The 14,644-nt window shown below is 38.3% G+C and overlaps 2 protein-coding genes across 2 annotated transcripts in view; one reads left to right on the forward strand and one right to left on the reverse strand.

Moving 5' to 3' along the window:
- The first annotated feature begins 864 nt into the window (after window positions 1-864).
- On the forward strand, window positions 865-5,805 carry rab20 (RAB20, member RAS oncogene family). Its single transcript, XM_084122645.1, has 2 exons — window positions 865-1,338; window positions 4,990-5,805. Exons 1-2 carry the CDS (start codon window positions 1,149-1,151, stop codon window positions 5,535-5,537), a joined length of 738 nt encoding a protein of 245 aa, XP_083978771.1. The 5' UTR covers window positions 865-1,148; the 3' UTR covers window positions 5,538-5,805.
- Window positions 5,806-6,264: 459 nt separating this feature from the next.
- Window positions 6,265-14,644, reverse strand: part of col4a2 (collagen, type IV, alpha 2) — a 119,489-nt gene continuing 111,109 nt past the window's right edge. The window contains exons 41-48 of the mRNA XM_084122643.1: window positions 14,056-14,172; window positions 13,626-13,787; window positions 13,234-13,332; window positions 11,226-11,372; window positions 10,401-10,517; window positions 9,867-10,058; window positions 9,117-9,403; window positions 6,265-9,030 (exon numbers count right to left, since the gene is read on the reverse strand). Of these exons, the coding sequence (XP_083978769.1) occupies window positions 8,776-9,030; window positions 9,117-9,403; window positions 9,867-10,058; window positions 10,401-10,517; window positions 11,226-11,372; window positions 13,234-13,332; window positions 13,626-13,787; window positions 14,056-14,172 (1,376 nt within the window). The 3' untranslated portion in view covers window positions 6,265-8,775. The remainder of the gene's footprint in view (window positions 9,031-9,116; window positions 9,404-9,866; window positions 10,059-10,400; window positions 10,518-11,225; window positions 11,373-13,233; window positions 13,333-13,625; window positions 13,788-14,055; window positions 14,173-14,644) is intronic.

A 14,644-nucleotide genomic window follows, 5' to 3' on the forward strand; every position in this document is an offset into this window, starting at 1 on the left:
GTTGTAATCATAGTTTCTCATTGATCTAGCTGTTGATTCTACGTCTACCGGGATAAGAACGTATAGAGATAGGGAGCGAGAGACCTTGCGTGTGTGTGCTAGTGTGCCTCACGAAGCGCATGTAAGGACCCAACCAATCAATTGTAAGAACCGAACCGAACCAATCCCCCCCCCCCCCCATCCAGCTTCTGTTTATGTTCACTGATCAATGTTTATGTGGATAAAAGCCCTTAATTAAATCTGTTCATCATATAAAGCGATCGAGTCTCTTCGGAAAATTTGGATTAACCGCTCAATTGAAATGGATAGTTTTACGTCAAAGTGGTAGTTGCGTAGGCTGTCAAGGGAGGGACAGAAATCTCTCAGATTTGATTAAAAATATCTTCATAAGTCTTATGGGTGGACGACATGAGTTTGAGTAATTAATGACAGAATTTTAATTTTTGGATGAATAATCCCTTTAAGCCAGGATGTTATCACATGATCCCTTGATCCAAGCATGCTCTAAAATGTTAGGAATATCATTTGATGATTTTATTCTTTGTATATATTTATTTTATTTTGTTGTATTTCGTATGTCTTTATATACCACCTGGCTATTGTTGTAAAAAAAATGCTCAAAAATGTTTAAATAAAGCTAATGTAGACATATGATTATTAAGATTTGATTATGTTTAATTAATTAGCACTGTATTTTCATGTGTCCCAGTTTATGTTACAGGCATCATTACAATTATAAAAACACAAAAAGCATTTACATCAAACAATAATAAAAAATAATTTAAATAGGGAGCTAGTTTTTGGCACGAGAATCACTCGGACTGATTCAATTAGATTCTTGAACGAATCTCGACTCAAAAGAATGATTCGTTGACGAATCGGACAGCACAGCATTACCGCTGAACCCAACTTGAAAGTTCTTTAGTTAGAAAATCGGCGTCGCTACTAATTCTTTTTTTTTTCTTCTTCTTCTTTTTTTGTGGACTTAACCCACACAAATGGGATTTATTTCGCCAAGCTTTATACGGAGGACGTAATAAGATCATGCACTTTAAAACGCATGGTGCGAAAGCCCGTCCTCTGAATTGTTTATGTTGAGGTTTTACCTGTAAGAGTTGAGTGTGCATGAGTGGCATGTGTTTGGAGACATGCCTCAAGCCTCAAGGACCAAGAAACCAGACGTGAAAGTCGTCATTCTGGGGGACATGAACGTAGGAAAGACTTCTCTCCTCCACAGATACACGGAGAGGAAATTTAAGGACACTGTAAGCACCGTCGGAGGGGCGTTCTTCCTCAAACAGTGGGGACCCTACAACATATCCATATGGGACACTGCAGGTTGGCTACTTCTACTCTTTATTTAGTATAACAGAGATACACAAACACGTTATCACAGTGTGTTTTGTAAAAGCTGTGTGTCTTAAAATAATACCAACCGTCAGCTGAACTTTTAACTAAATAAACACACTCCTATAATGTCAGGTGAGAGTTATTTCAATCATATCTTGTTTTGTTACTATTTTTTTCTGTGAGTTTCTGCTTTATTTGTTGCCATTTGTTAAATCCTGATTTAAGAGCTCAGAAATGCTTTCTCACAGTGGTAATGGCCTTTTTTTTCGTAAATGTCAGCACTTTTGGTTCCTCATTCAGATATTTAACAACTGGCCCTGTCATGCGTGAAGTTCATAGAACTTGACCTACTTCAAAATTTACAGGAAAAAAATAATTCTTGCCTATTTTATTTATATTTAGAATGTAATATGGAGACCGTGATTTTTTACTTCTGCATATTTCACCTGATTTAAGTATGTAAATGAGTAAATGCCTAAATGCCTTGGTCAATGTTTGAAAAGTTCACCCATTAAAGGCACCTTTTTAACTAGTCTTTTGTATAGTGTAAAATAATAACATTCTTAAGGTCTAAACAGACGACACATTATCATTGTATATGGATGAAATATAATTATCTATCTATCTATCTATCTATCTATCTATCTATCTATCTATCTATCTATCTAATGTAGAAAGTAGCCTATGTCATTTCCTGTGGAATTTTATTCTGTTCAGATGACAGATGACCCCGTGTACTGTTGTTTGCGGTCTCTTATCTGGCAATAAGTCACATGCTTGTGTGCTATAGTCAGATGAGGTTGTGTGTGTGTGTGTGTGTGGAAACTAAAGGTTTCTCTGGTCACACAGTTGTTTCTCAGGGGTGGGGGTCTAGGAGGGAGGGACAAAAGACATTCACCATGAAGCTGTACATTTCTCAGTTTTTTTCTAAATGTGGGAGTGTGGCTCTATTTATGTTTAATGGAAAAAAAGAACTTGGATTTCCACGAATGTAAAGCATACAGATCATCATGTGAGCAAAATGACAGTTTGTCATATATTTTTAAAATTATTTAATTTTCATGTTCCAAGATTTAAACACTGTAAAGCCTATTATATCATATTAGTACAAAACATTGCTTCTGCCCTCTGACTGATCTGATCTCATTTTTAGTAAGTAAAAGCCCTTTTAGTATAATAATAAAAAAAAAAAAATCATTGTCACTCTATATTTTGTTGGGAGTAACTGATATTTATATGCATTTATCTAAATAGTCTATAGAAGTTTGTTTCCTGCCACAGAATATAAAATAAAAAAGGTAATTGCAACTTTTTATCTCACAATTTTGACTTTTTTTCCCTGCAATTGCAAGTTTACATCTCCAAAAAAATTGATGTAAAAAAAGTTAAAATTGCAAGATGTATTTTTTTTGTACTTTCTCTGTATTACCTCACCATGTCTGAGTGGATATTGTTGGTGCTTCTGAAGCTCATACAGCAGAGCATAATGCTAGCAACACCAAGTTCATGGGTTTGAATTCAGGGAAGGTATGGAGTAATACATTTTACACCATGAATATACTTTAAATCCCAATGTTAAATGTATTCATCTTGATGTTGTGCAAGCTTAGTTTCACTGGGGAGGGAGTTTTGAGTTGTTAAAGTTACAGTATGTAAAATCTTTATGTACAATGAACTTGGGATGCTCCAATCGATCGGTCGCAGATTGATGGCTGCGTCTGAAATCGCATACTCTCTTGAGTAGGTACTTATTTTCAATAAGTAATTACTTCATAACTGCAAAAAAAAAAAAAAAAGAAAGCATGTTACATAAGGTATGAATGTAATCTGGACGTACTACATTCACCATGTTGTCATTATCACGTGACAGTACCAGCCTCAGTTATGTCGCTTTACTGCCAGTCATAAATCCTCTCCCGTGGCATCATGGGATGGTAAGGTGTCCATCATATGCACATTTCAGAATCTCACTGAAAGAAATGGGTCATGCTGGTACTTTAAGCTTACTCTTTTATATGTACTGTGAATTTGGATAGGCTACTTATTTTGCCCCACACTGTAACACTCAATTAAAATAATATAGGCCTACAACATTACTGTAGGTAATATAACCATGACAACATCTGTGGTATTACTTTATCAGGAAAAAAAAAGGTTACCCGTGACAGTCAACGGAGAGCTTACACATCACTTATATAAAGCTTGAATGATCGGGATAAGTACTGGCCGATCATGATAACAAAAAAATCATGCAGGATCATCCCTACGATGAACATTTGATCTCAAATACGAATGTAAATCGAATTTCTTATGATTTTAACTTTGAACTTGATTTGGTGGCATGCAAGTATTTTAAAAATGAAAATGAGCCATGCTTATAAGTATTAGACGCTTAATTTGCATTAGAGGTCTATTATTTTACACATTTTTGCTGCACGAAATGCATAAGAATAAGGAACTCTCTCTCTCTCACATCCCTCAGAAATATTTTTACAACAATAAGCTCTTGTATTTCTGCTGTTACACTATCATGACTGACAACATTTGTCTTTCTTTTTTTAAAGGAGAAAGTGAAAAGAGAAAGAGATCATTTTACCCCCAGTCTGTAATTTTGTACTAGTAGATTTGGCCTCTCAGAACTATTCAGGGTACTTGTGTTTAATTCTGTTGACCTTTGTACCGTCGAATCCTCATCAGTAGGGTTGTAAAACGTACAGAGAAAATGACCCTTTCTAACTGTATCTGTAATGCACAAAGTTGGTATACAGCAGGTTTTATTTAATGTTTAATATGTTTTACTTTGTAAGTCTCAAATATACCCCATATTTAGTTAAACTCAAACCAATGTCTGGAAAATTGTTACCTAACTGTTACCTTTGTGTTGTTGTGACTGATGAAACATGTCCATTTTTGTGGACAAATACATTTTACAGTCCACACAAACCATGTATTTATAGACCCTGGTTTGTGCAGTAGGGCACTTGCTGGAATAGAAAAGGGCCTTTCCAAAACTGTTCCCACAAAGTCGTAAGCATAGCATTGTCCAATAAGTCTTGGCTGCTCTTGGTGTGCTTGATTTCCCTTCACTGGAAGTAAGGGGAATAGCCTGAAAAACAGCCCCACACCATTTTCCCTCCTCCACCAAATTTTACAGTAGGCACAATTCAGTCAGACCGGTCATGTTCAACTGGTTTCTGCCAAACCCAAATTCGCCCATCAGACTTCCAAAAAAAGTCCCTTTTTTTGGTCTGTGTTGCGTTCATATATCATTCGAACTGCACCAGAGTTCATTCGGAAGGCAGCGTTCACACTTATTCAAATGAACCGCACTAACTGAGCAATCGCACCAGGGTTCGTTTTAATCAAACCAAACAGGCCAAGTGTGAACACACCCTTATTGTAAAGGTGGTATCCTATCACAGTACCATGCTAGAAATCACAAACTTCCTTCCTAGGTGCTTGATTTTATACACCTGTGCCAATGGGTCTGATTGAAACACCTGATTAAGTGTGTCAGTGTCCCAATACTATAATATACTTGTCTTAGAAAAGTAATGTACAAGTATTCCGTTTAAATAGTTCTCGAGTAAAGTGCAAGTTCTCCAAATGAATACTGATCGTGCCGTTTGTGCCGTGCAGGTCGAGAGCAGTTCCATGGCCTGGGCTCCATGTACTGCCGTGGCGCGGCTGCAGTCATTCTCACCTATGACGTTACCAACTGGCAGAGCCTGGCAGAGCTGGAGAACCGCTTCCTGTCCCTGACCGACACCGCCAACACTGACTGCATATTCGCCATAGTGGGTAACAAAGCAGACCTTACCGACACTCTCGCTCACGGGCCAGACACAGAGAGCGAGCGAGGGGACGAAGCCCAGCCCGAGGTCACGTGTCCGACTCCTCCCGGCACTCCGCTCCAGCACAAGCAGGTGAGCAGAGAGGACGCCGTCGCTCTGTACGCCCGCGTGCTGCGCTACAAAGGCCTGGAGGAGAAGGACTGTCTGCCTGCCGAGACCGTGTGCTTTGAGACGAGTGCTAAAACGGGTTACAATGTGGACGTTTTGTTCGAAACCCTCTTCGATCTGGTTCTGCCCTCCATTCTGAAGAAACGGAGCGAAGGAGAGAGTTCCACTGTGGACCTGGAGACACCAATGGAGGTGAAAAGGACTAAAGCAGGATGTTGTGCCTAGAGCCAAGCAAACATAGGAGGAGTGAGGATTGTGGGATTGTGTCGTCAATCAGTGCCAAAGAAGGAAACGGATATAAATCATACCGCCACTAAACTTAAACTAGAGTTTATTTGAACTACTGCTATGTGCTGATTTTTTTATTTTACTCCAGAGCAGTATTACACTTTTTCGGGGGGGAGGAATTAAAAGATAGAATAACTTGATCTTGTTGAATAGTCTTTGTTTTCATTTTGTTGTTCTTTGCATAAATAGAATGGAATGGTCATGATCTCTGTTTTTTCTTTATTGAAATCATATCTACATTATATTTTGTTACTACATTTTCTGATACTGCCTCACTAATTCTAATATGAGAAAAATAAAAATTCTTAAATCTTGGAATAAATGGGTTAGTCTTTGTGGTTAGTGTGAGAAAGCTTCACAAAGTACACCGTCATTCAAAATGCTGGTAATATGCTGATTTGCTGCTCAAGAAACTTTATAATCAATGTATAATCAACAGTTGTGCTGCTTCATATTTTTGTAGAAACCATGTTACATTTCTTTAGAATTCTTTGATGAATAGAAAGTTCAAAAGAACAGCATATGTTTGAAATGGACAGAAAGTGGTCTTCAATTACTTTTATTTGACAAGAATTGATGAAGGTGCTTTATAAATGCATAACTTCATACTTTCTAAAAGGTAGATCTTGTTCAGATATCATTCAAATGAGAGATGACACAAATGTAACAAAAAAAAGCATTTATTGTTGTTTTATTCAATAACACTATGATTCAAAATCAATGTTTTCAAATATTCCACATAATTACATTGAAAGTACATTTGTTTAAAAAAAAAAAAAGCAGTGACATTCTCAATGCAAATATTCTGAATTATAATCTTATTTGGTTCTCTTTACTGGTATCAAATACATGTTAGTGGTTTATGGGCTTCAGGACAATAATACTTGTGCAATGTGCACTGAAAATGGGCAAAACTGCTCAAAGTCCAAAACTTTTAGGTGACCCACATTAGCCATTGTTTACAGACTCAATGGAGAATATAAACTGTTTGTGCATTTATGTGGAAGTGGGACAAAGATTGAACTACAGTCTTCTAATGACCTGAACATGTGTCATGTAAACCTCAGAGAAATCAGTGCAATTGGTGTAACCAACAAAGGGTTCAAACAAACAAACCAGAATGAGCCTCTTGACTGGACAAAATTCTAGTAAAAAGCTTCAAGTCTCAAAGTTTATGACCTTTTATGAAATAAAATACCCAATGAATAGTGTGTGACAACATTAGATGATAAAGGGTTCATGCTAAAAAAAAAAAAAAACGTATCCAAGAGTGATGATTCAAAGCTGTTCATTACATAAACAAACACAAAGCAAAAATAATATACAGGCATCAGAAGATGGTGTTAGTGTAAGTCTGGTGAAATTATATTTATATAATGGTTAAAAATAGCAGACAGCACTGTGTTTAGGCGGCCTTGTGGTGAAGTATTGTGTCATTGAGCCTTAATGATCATGCGTAATTAAATTCTGGTTCAGATTCTAATTCATTTAGTTCCTCAATGGTTCTGTTAACAATTATTTTAGTAATTTCAAAGAAGAGGGAACATTCTTATTGAAATTTTGATTGCCATCACTATCCTCACTATCCATCCATCCTGTTGAATTCAGATGGTCAAAAAGCCATTGAAGTCCCCCTGTAGTCAATAATTGTATCCCTTAAAACTAATCTTTGATCATCCAAATGACATATTTAAAGTTTTTTTACCTTTGAAAAAAAATTCTTCATGCCTTAAAATAGTTAGAATGTAACTCTGCAGCCTTGCCTCATTTAGTATGCGCAGTTCTATGCAAATTATCCCCGCCTCCAGCTCAGAGATCCACTCGTTGACGATCACATGTTGACCTGATTGGTTACAAGGTAGTTTGTGACGTCGGAAACACCAGCGATTTCAAAACCACGTTTTTGAGACGGTCTTTGGTTCACTGCAGTTTTAAGGAGGAAATACTCAGCAATGGTGTTGATTTATGAATTTGCACATGGTTTGACTTAAAGCATATTAATAACACCGCAGACATAAACCGCATTAAAAGCTTGATTTTCACCACAGGAGGACTTTAACTGAAATCACTGGGTACCAGTATTTTTAAAAGGCAGTGAAAGAGATGGCAGATGCTATTTACGCTAATGCTACGTTTTCGTTCAGACTCCAAATCCGATTTTTGTGCATATCCGTTTGTAATCCGATCATATTTAGCAAGTTCGAATGGCAAAAAATCACATGAAATTGGATTTTTACAAATCCGTTTTGAGCTATCTGATGTGACTCAGATCTGTTTTTTGTTTGTTTGTTCATCGCATACCACATGGCATCTGATCTTTTCGATTCTGATTTGGGCCACTTCCATGTGTGTGGGCCTAAAACAGATACAGACTGGATGTTTTGCAATGTGACCTCAGCCTGAAGTCACTCCACAGATAGTTCTTTGGTTCTGTTAGTTCTTTGGAAGTACGTGAATAACGTGAACAGCCAAAAAGGAAAAACGATTCTAATCTGAGCAATAAATCAGAATTGAGTACTAAGGCTTGCAGTGTGAATGTAGCCTAAGTGTAACAAAAGGTAGATTCTGTTTACACCAAGTGTGAACAGCAACAAATTGCAATAGATGCTTTTCACACTAAGTGCAAATAGAAGTCATATGCTATTTGTACTAAGGATAAATAGCCTTTGCTAACAATGTCGGCTATTTGCATTAAGTATCAATAGATAATGCCTTTTAAAACAATGGAACCAGTTCTGAATAAGAACCGGTTCTTGATTCACATAACACGAAAGGGCAGAGAGGTGCATAAGCATGGGCTTCTTTGGTTCAGCTGTATGTATTAATAACAAGAGATTCAGGTTTGATAATGCTGAGGTAATAAGTTAGAAACTAAGCACCATTTCATACATAGAAAAGTAAATAATACAGAGAAATATCATAGCTATGCTTTCATGCATCTCTTGCTTCACTTCTCATCATGGACACGCACATATCTTCGGTCATAAGGCACACAGTAGTGATGAAGAGTGAATCTGAGGGCATGTCATATGTGATGCATTAAATACATGAAGTAATTTCAAAAGCCTAACTTGCAACATTGACATCCGATTGCAATTTGGAATGAAGAATTCTGAAATCTGCAGGTGTTACTTGTAATGCTGCTGCAATAGTGTCAAAGTTCATAGGTTATAGGTCACAGGTTCTTCATACACACTTGGCAGCGGCTGATGCGTGACAGGAGCTGACCGGCTTTAAGTGTCTCGGAGACAGGGGAACTCTGGAAGGACTGATCGATAGAGGTCAACCAGAAACTCTGCTTGTTGACGAAGTAGTGACATGTACCTTTGGCCCCGTTACACTCGATGAAGGGAGTGGTGCGGAAATCTTCGAGACAAGAGCCCGGAGACACCAGAGACTGGCCGCCACCTTCATCTCCAGCTGCCGTGTGCTGTGTGAGTGTGACAGAACCAGTTAGAGGTCTTGGCAAACACGTTTCAATGGTGAAAGTGTAATGATTTTGAACTGAAGTCTCACCATAAGGAAGGAATAGCCAATCCAGAGACTTCTCCAGCCTATTGGGCATTGTGGGATAGTTATATCTTGGCTGTGTATGGCGATGGCCACAGTTGGAGCTTCACACACGGAACAGCGGCTGATGTATGGTTTTATCTCGCCCTCCTCCACAGGCATCATGGGAATTGGTGCGGTTGTGGACAGCCAATAGGATTTGTCATTGCGGCTGGCATAGTAGCATATGTCTCCCGGATTGCAGTACAGGAAGGGCATGGTGTTAAAACGGGGGAGACACGAGCCGGCTAGACCTGGAAAACAAAACGGAGACCTGTGAGGCATTTTAAAGCTTTCAGAGAATCAGAAAGTATAGTTACATTCCATGCATCATGCATCATTACGCCATTTCCACGTCATTACACATGCATAGTTTGCCAGTTTCGGTTTTCAAGTTTATACATGTCCTATCAAAACGATTAGAACATGTTTAAACTAACCCTTACAATCCATTCCGCATTTGGCCAATTCATTTTGATTGACGCTGTTAAATATGACTTTTTCATTCTGACTGTGCTACTAGTCCGATTACAAACGAATATTAGGGTCCATGTAAATGCAGATACTGTAGAAAATGCACATTCAGTTTCATAAGCGAACACTATGTAATTCAACATTCATATTCTGGATCTAAAGTTGTACAAATGATGGTGGTGTCAGACATGCAATCACTCAACATCTTGTTATTGATTTTATTACTTTGTCATCTGCACTCACCCAGGTCTTGGTTGTGGGCCTTCTCCTGTCCCTCAAAGTACAGAAGGCTATAACCATCCCATAACTTGGACATGCCCACAGGGCACATGGGGATCTGCTCCGACTGACTGTGCTTCACCAGCAGGTAGCCAACATTGACACTGCGGCCGGCCATTCCAATAGGACCGGGTAAACCAGAGCGTCCTCGGGACCCTGTGAATTTAGATTCATTATCGACTTGTAATTCAAGTGTGCAGCCACAAAAACAATTCACATGAAAATTATTTCCATTCTTTTCATTGAATTCTTTCTGTTTATACAAAACCAATCATTTTTTAAGAATGAATAAAATTTAGAAACTTTGTTTTAAACAATGACATTGTCCTAACTGAACAAATGAAAGAATGTTGCCAAAATTACACAACAAAAAATAAACTCATAATCATTTAAAAATAAACCAGGACCTCTTGGTGACCAGTCGTCTGCAACCCTTAATCCACTAATCTAGCCCAGAATCCCATAATCCTCATCCATTTACACAAACACACCATTTACCTTCTTCTCCTTGCAGACCAGGGTGGCCCATTTGTCCAAGTTCTCCACGGAAGCCTGGATTTCCTGGTATTCCAGGGAGACCTGGCATGCCCTTGTGCCCCTTTGGACCCAAAAACCCTGTAAACAGATAATAGCTATTTACACAATGAACTGTGATTCTGGAGCGCAACAACAGTACCACAGAAGAAGTTTATATGTCACATTCATGACTGCTAGCCTGGCAAGCCAGACCTACATCAAGATGTTAGGTCTGGCAACTCACCATAGACGCGGCTCAATCCGAGGGGCGGGATAAACGGCTGTCTTTCAAATTCCCTCTGCACGCAATAGGACAGCGCTTCAACCAACCAGAGCGTTTTCCCAACAGCAGAGCTAACCTATACTGTCTATGGAGCTAACGTTAGTTGATAGATTCAACTTTTGAATCTGGCCGGCAAAACTACGAACACATCTTCCTTTTTTAAGAATGACTTAAGTGCCGTTCTTTGCTCTTTTCTCAAAGAAAAACTTAACTCCAAGCCCTCCAGAGTCGCGGCCAAAGCCGATTCAAAAGACTGTTCTCAAGCAGCAGCCGCCATTCTTTGTTTTCAAGTAGCAGGGAACCGTCGCAACTCTGTCGTCATTATGTTAAGCCCGCCCCGCCTACTCTATACACGACGTGATTGGCCTGACCCAATTTAGGTTTTTGCAGCTCGAAAGTCAATAGAGAGTTGCTAGACTACCCTGGCTGCAAAATACATTTTGCTGCCGCTAGGGTGCGTCTAGATTTCTAGGCTACATGACTGAATTAGTTAAGGCTAAAACTGATGCTTTGAATTCTTGTACCTGCATCACCAGGAGGTCCAGCAGGGCCTGGATTTCCACTGGGTCCATGAGGTCCTTGAATACCCATTGGGCCAGGTGCTCCTATCTCCCCTGGAAGTTTCCTTTGAATTGGTGGAAGTCCTTTAGCACCAGGTGACCCAGGAAAACCTGAAAGAACAAGGTAGAGAGAATGAATAAGGTGCAGTCAAACTAGATTTTTATTTCGAACACTGCAACACATTTCTGATCCCGTTTATGGTCTGATAAACCAGTCATTTTAAATATGCAATATACAATCTAGATCCAGCCAACACATGTAGATGTACTGGTCAAGCCTCTTGTTACTATACACACGTTTAAAAATACCACCTACAATATTCAGCAGATCAGTATCATTATTAATTCACACAAAAAACTTGATTCACACATGCGTAGACAATTTCACATGCATGAAACAAAATTCACGTGCACAAAAAAACAGTTCACGTGCGTGAAAAAAAAAATATATTCACAAAAAGCAATTCACATGCGCAAAATAAAAATACATATTCATAAAATACATTTCACAAATGCAAAATACAATTCGTAGATATAGCTACAGCTGTACACAAAAGCCTTCGAATGTTTAAAATTTACGAGTTTATCCTTGAATGTGAATGTGCAAATCGTCATTCACGTGTGGATCACCTTAGATTTGTGTGTGTATTTTTGAGACTTTCCTGGCAGCGCATTCCTCCTTCACAGATCATTCGTACTCTTTAGCTAATTACATTTAAGCTTATCAATCGACCAATCAGCATCACGTGAGGGCGTGCCTACCTTCATGTTACGTCATCAGCTTTCAACCACAGTTCATGGCTAAGCAGAGGTATGTGCAGTTGATCGGTTCATTTCTGTGTTTATTGAAGTTAAAGAAGTTAGAGATCAGTTGAAGCAATAGTTTATTAACTGCTGTTTAGTCCTTGTGTGAACATAAACATTTATTTGTAGTATTGATGGATTTTCATGTCCTGTCCACCACACATTCAACTGATGATGATGGTAATGTAATGACGTGCATACATAGGATACATCTATGTTTTGTTTTAAGCTGCATATATTATGTAGTTTTATTGTTTCAGAATTAGCCCTATAAGGCCTGGGTATACTTTATTTTCCGTGTTCTGCTCCGTCTTGCACACGATTGAGTGCACAAGCCTTTCAAAGTACACTCCTTTGGCCATGAGCGCAGAAAGATGGGTTGGGCGCGTGCACACTGTCTAGTGGATTTTGTTTTCAAGTTCTCAAGTTACTCACACATGCACTGTTGTACACGCACCATCTGTGCGGTCACAAAAATTGTGGTACATGTGGACGGGGTGTGCGGACGTCCTTCCTGATGACGAAAATTACGTCACGCGGACGGTGCACGGACACGGATGGCTGAAGTCAATTTTGGGCTTAACGGCATTGGTACTCGACTGTTATTCCTGCTGTGTCCGGATGTGAATATTCTGCTGAATTTGAACTACTGGATTTGTTGAAGTAATTTTTTGAAGCGAAATAAAATGGACTATAAAATGCCTGTCGAATATTATAGGTGAATATTTTTGAAAGGAAGTCTGGAAGGTGAATATGGATTCTTGAATTGTTAATAATGAAATTGTGTATGAAATGTTTTCATTTGAAATATTCACAGCTAAAATATACAACCATGTTGAATTTCAGCCCCCAAAAGTACAAGCACTTATGCATTAAAATGCAAGCACTGTTAATGCAATGTATTATTTTTCAATTAGTGCAATTCAACATGCTTTTTTTTTTCTTTTTCTTTTTTTCAAAGAGATTAGTCCCTATTTTACATCTATATTTGTATAACCAAAATATTATAAACAAAATATGAAACATATGACTGAACTGGTTGACTAGAAAAAACATATAGTAGAGCTATTTCTGCTTATTAAGTGTGGATAGTAAATTGAAAGTATTTTATTATATTAAATAAAAAATGATCATACAGACAAATCATTTAGTTGTTTCAAATAATCACCTGGGGGTCCAGTATCTCCTTTAGGTCCAACAGGGCCCCTGTCGCCTTCAAAACCACGTCTTCCTGGAAAACCCATCATTCCTGGTTCTCCTTTTTCACCTTTAAAAGAAATAAAGCATTCCTAGATGACTCAAGATCTTTCTCAGTTAAAAGGTCTCATTCCAAAACAAAGTTAGCAAAATACGTGTGTGTAAAACAGGGTGTTTTGCTCAGCTCATCTAAAACATTTTAATATGATTTACATTCAAGAATTCCACATTTTGTCACATTTAACAGTTTTATTCTCTATTGAATTCTCTTTTGTTCACATTTATTTGCTCTTGTATTAATCATCATAATGATTGGTTTTGCCAATGCAATGACCTTTACCATATTCATATTTCATAATCTACCTTTTCTTCCTGACACTCCAGGCTCCCCAGACGGTCCTTTTTCTCCTCTGTCCCCCAGGACTCCTTTTTCTCCGGTGAATCCGAAATCACCTGAATTTCCTTTATCTCCTTTTGCTCCGAATGGAGATGGTTCACCTGTAATCCCTCTAGGACCAGGAAAACCTGACGAATGACAGCAACAGGTATCAAGACATTTTTTCAAAATTAATTTTCAAGAAAGTTATTTTTGTTTGACAAAGTGACGCTTTATATCTACTTCATATTTAACCCTCTTTTGCAAAATAATAAATAATAAATAAATAATAATTTGTTGTGAATTATTTGGACAAACGGGGACCAAAGTCCCTTTAATTAGTCAATCTCCTTCTTATACAGTCTCTAGTACTCATTTCTAGTGTTTATTGTAAATGTATAGTAATGGGTCCTTCACCTGGAAGTCCTTTAGTGCCTGGAAAGCCATAGTCGCCTGGAACTCCTTGTCTATCAGAGAATCCTTGTGCGCCTGGAGGACCTGCTACACCTGGACGCCCAGATGCACCCTTATCACCTGTAAACACAGCAGTTTCAGTGTTTAGAACTGATTCATAGTTGCCTCAAATAAAAAATGCACAAAACTTCAGTTTCGGAACAGGGGAGGTTCTAGGGGTGGGCTATGGGGGATTAAGCCCCGAAAGTATTGTTACCTTGTTTTTCGTATAGAGCTTAACACTTAATCAGAAAAATAATTGTGAATACAAATACAGCTGACGCGATTACCTAATTATGAAAAAAAGATTATCCTTTGGCATCAAAGGTTACTACTTACAACATGCTTTTACAGCGTTGAGCATTGTAGCCAATCAAAGACATGTCTGTTGAACGCAACGGCCAATCAGAGGTGTTTCAATATGCTGCGCTGAAGATCTGATTTGCGCAAGCTCGCTGAGTTCTACACTTTTGCGATCCTGCCATTATAGCCAATAAACCGTATGTATTTGTATTTTATATTATTGATGCTGATCTGTTGCACTCCATTACGC

This window comes from Abramis brama (assembly GCF_963993115.1).
Source record: "Abramis brama genome assembly, chromosome: 8".
Lineage (NCBI taxonomy): Eukaryota > Metazoa > Chordata > Actinopteri > Cypriniformes > Leuciscidae > Abramis > Abramis brama.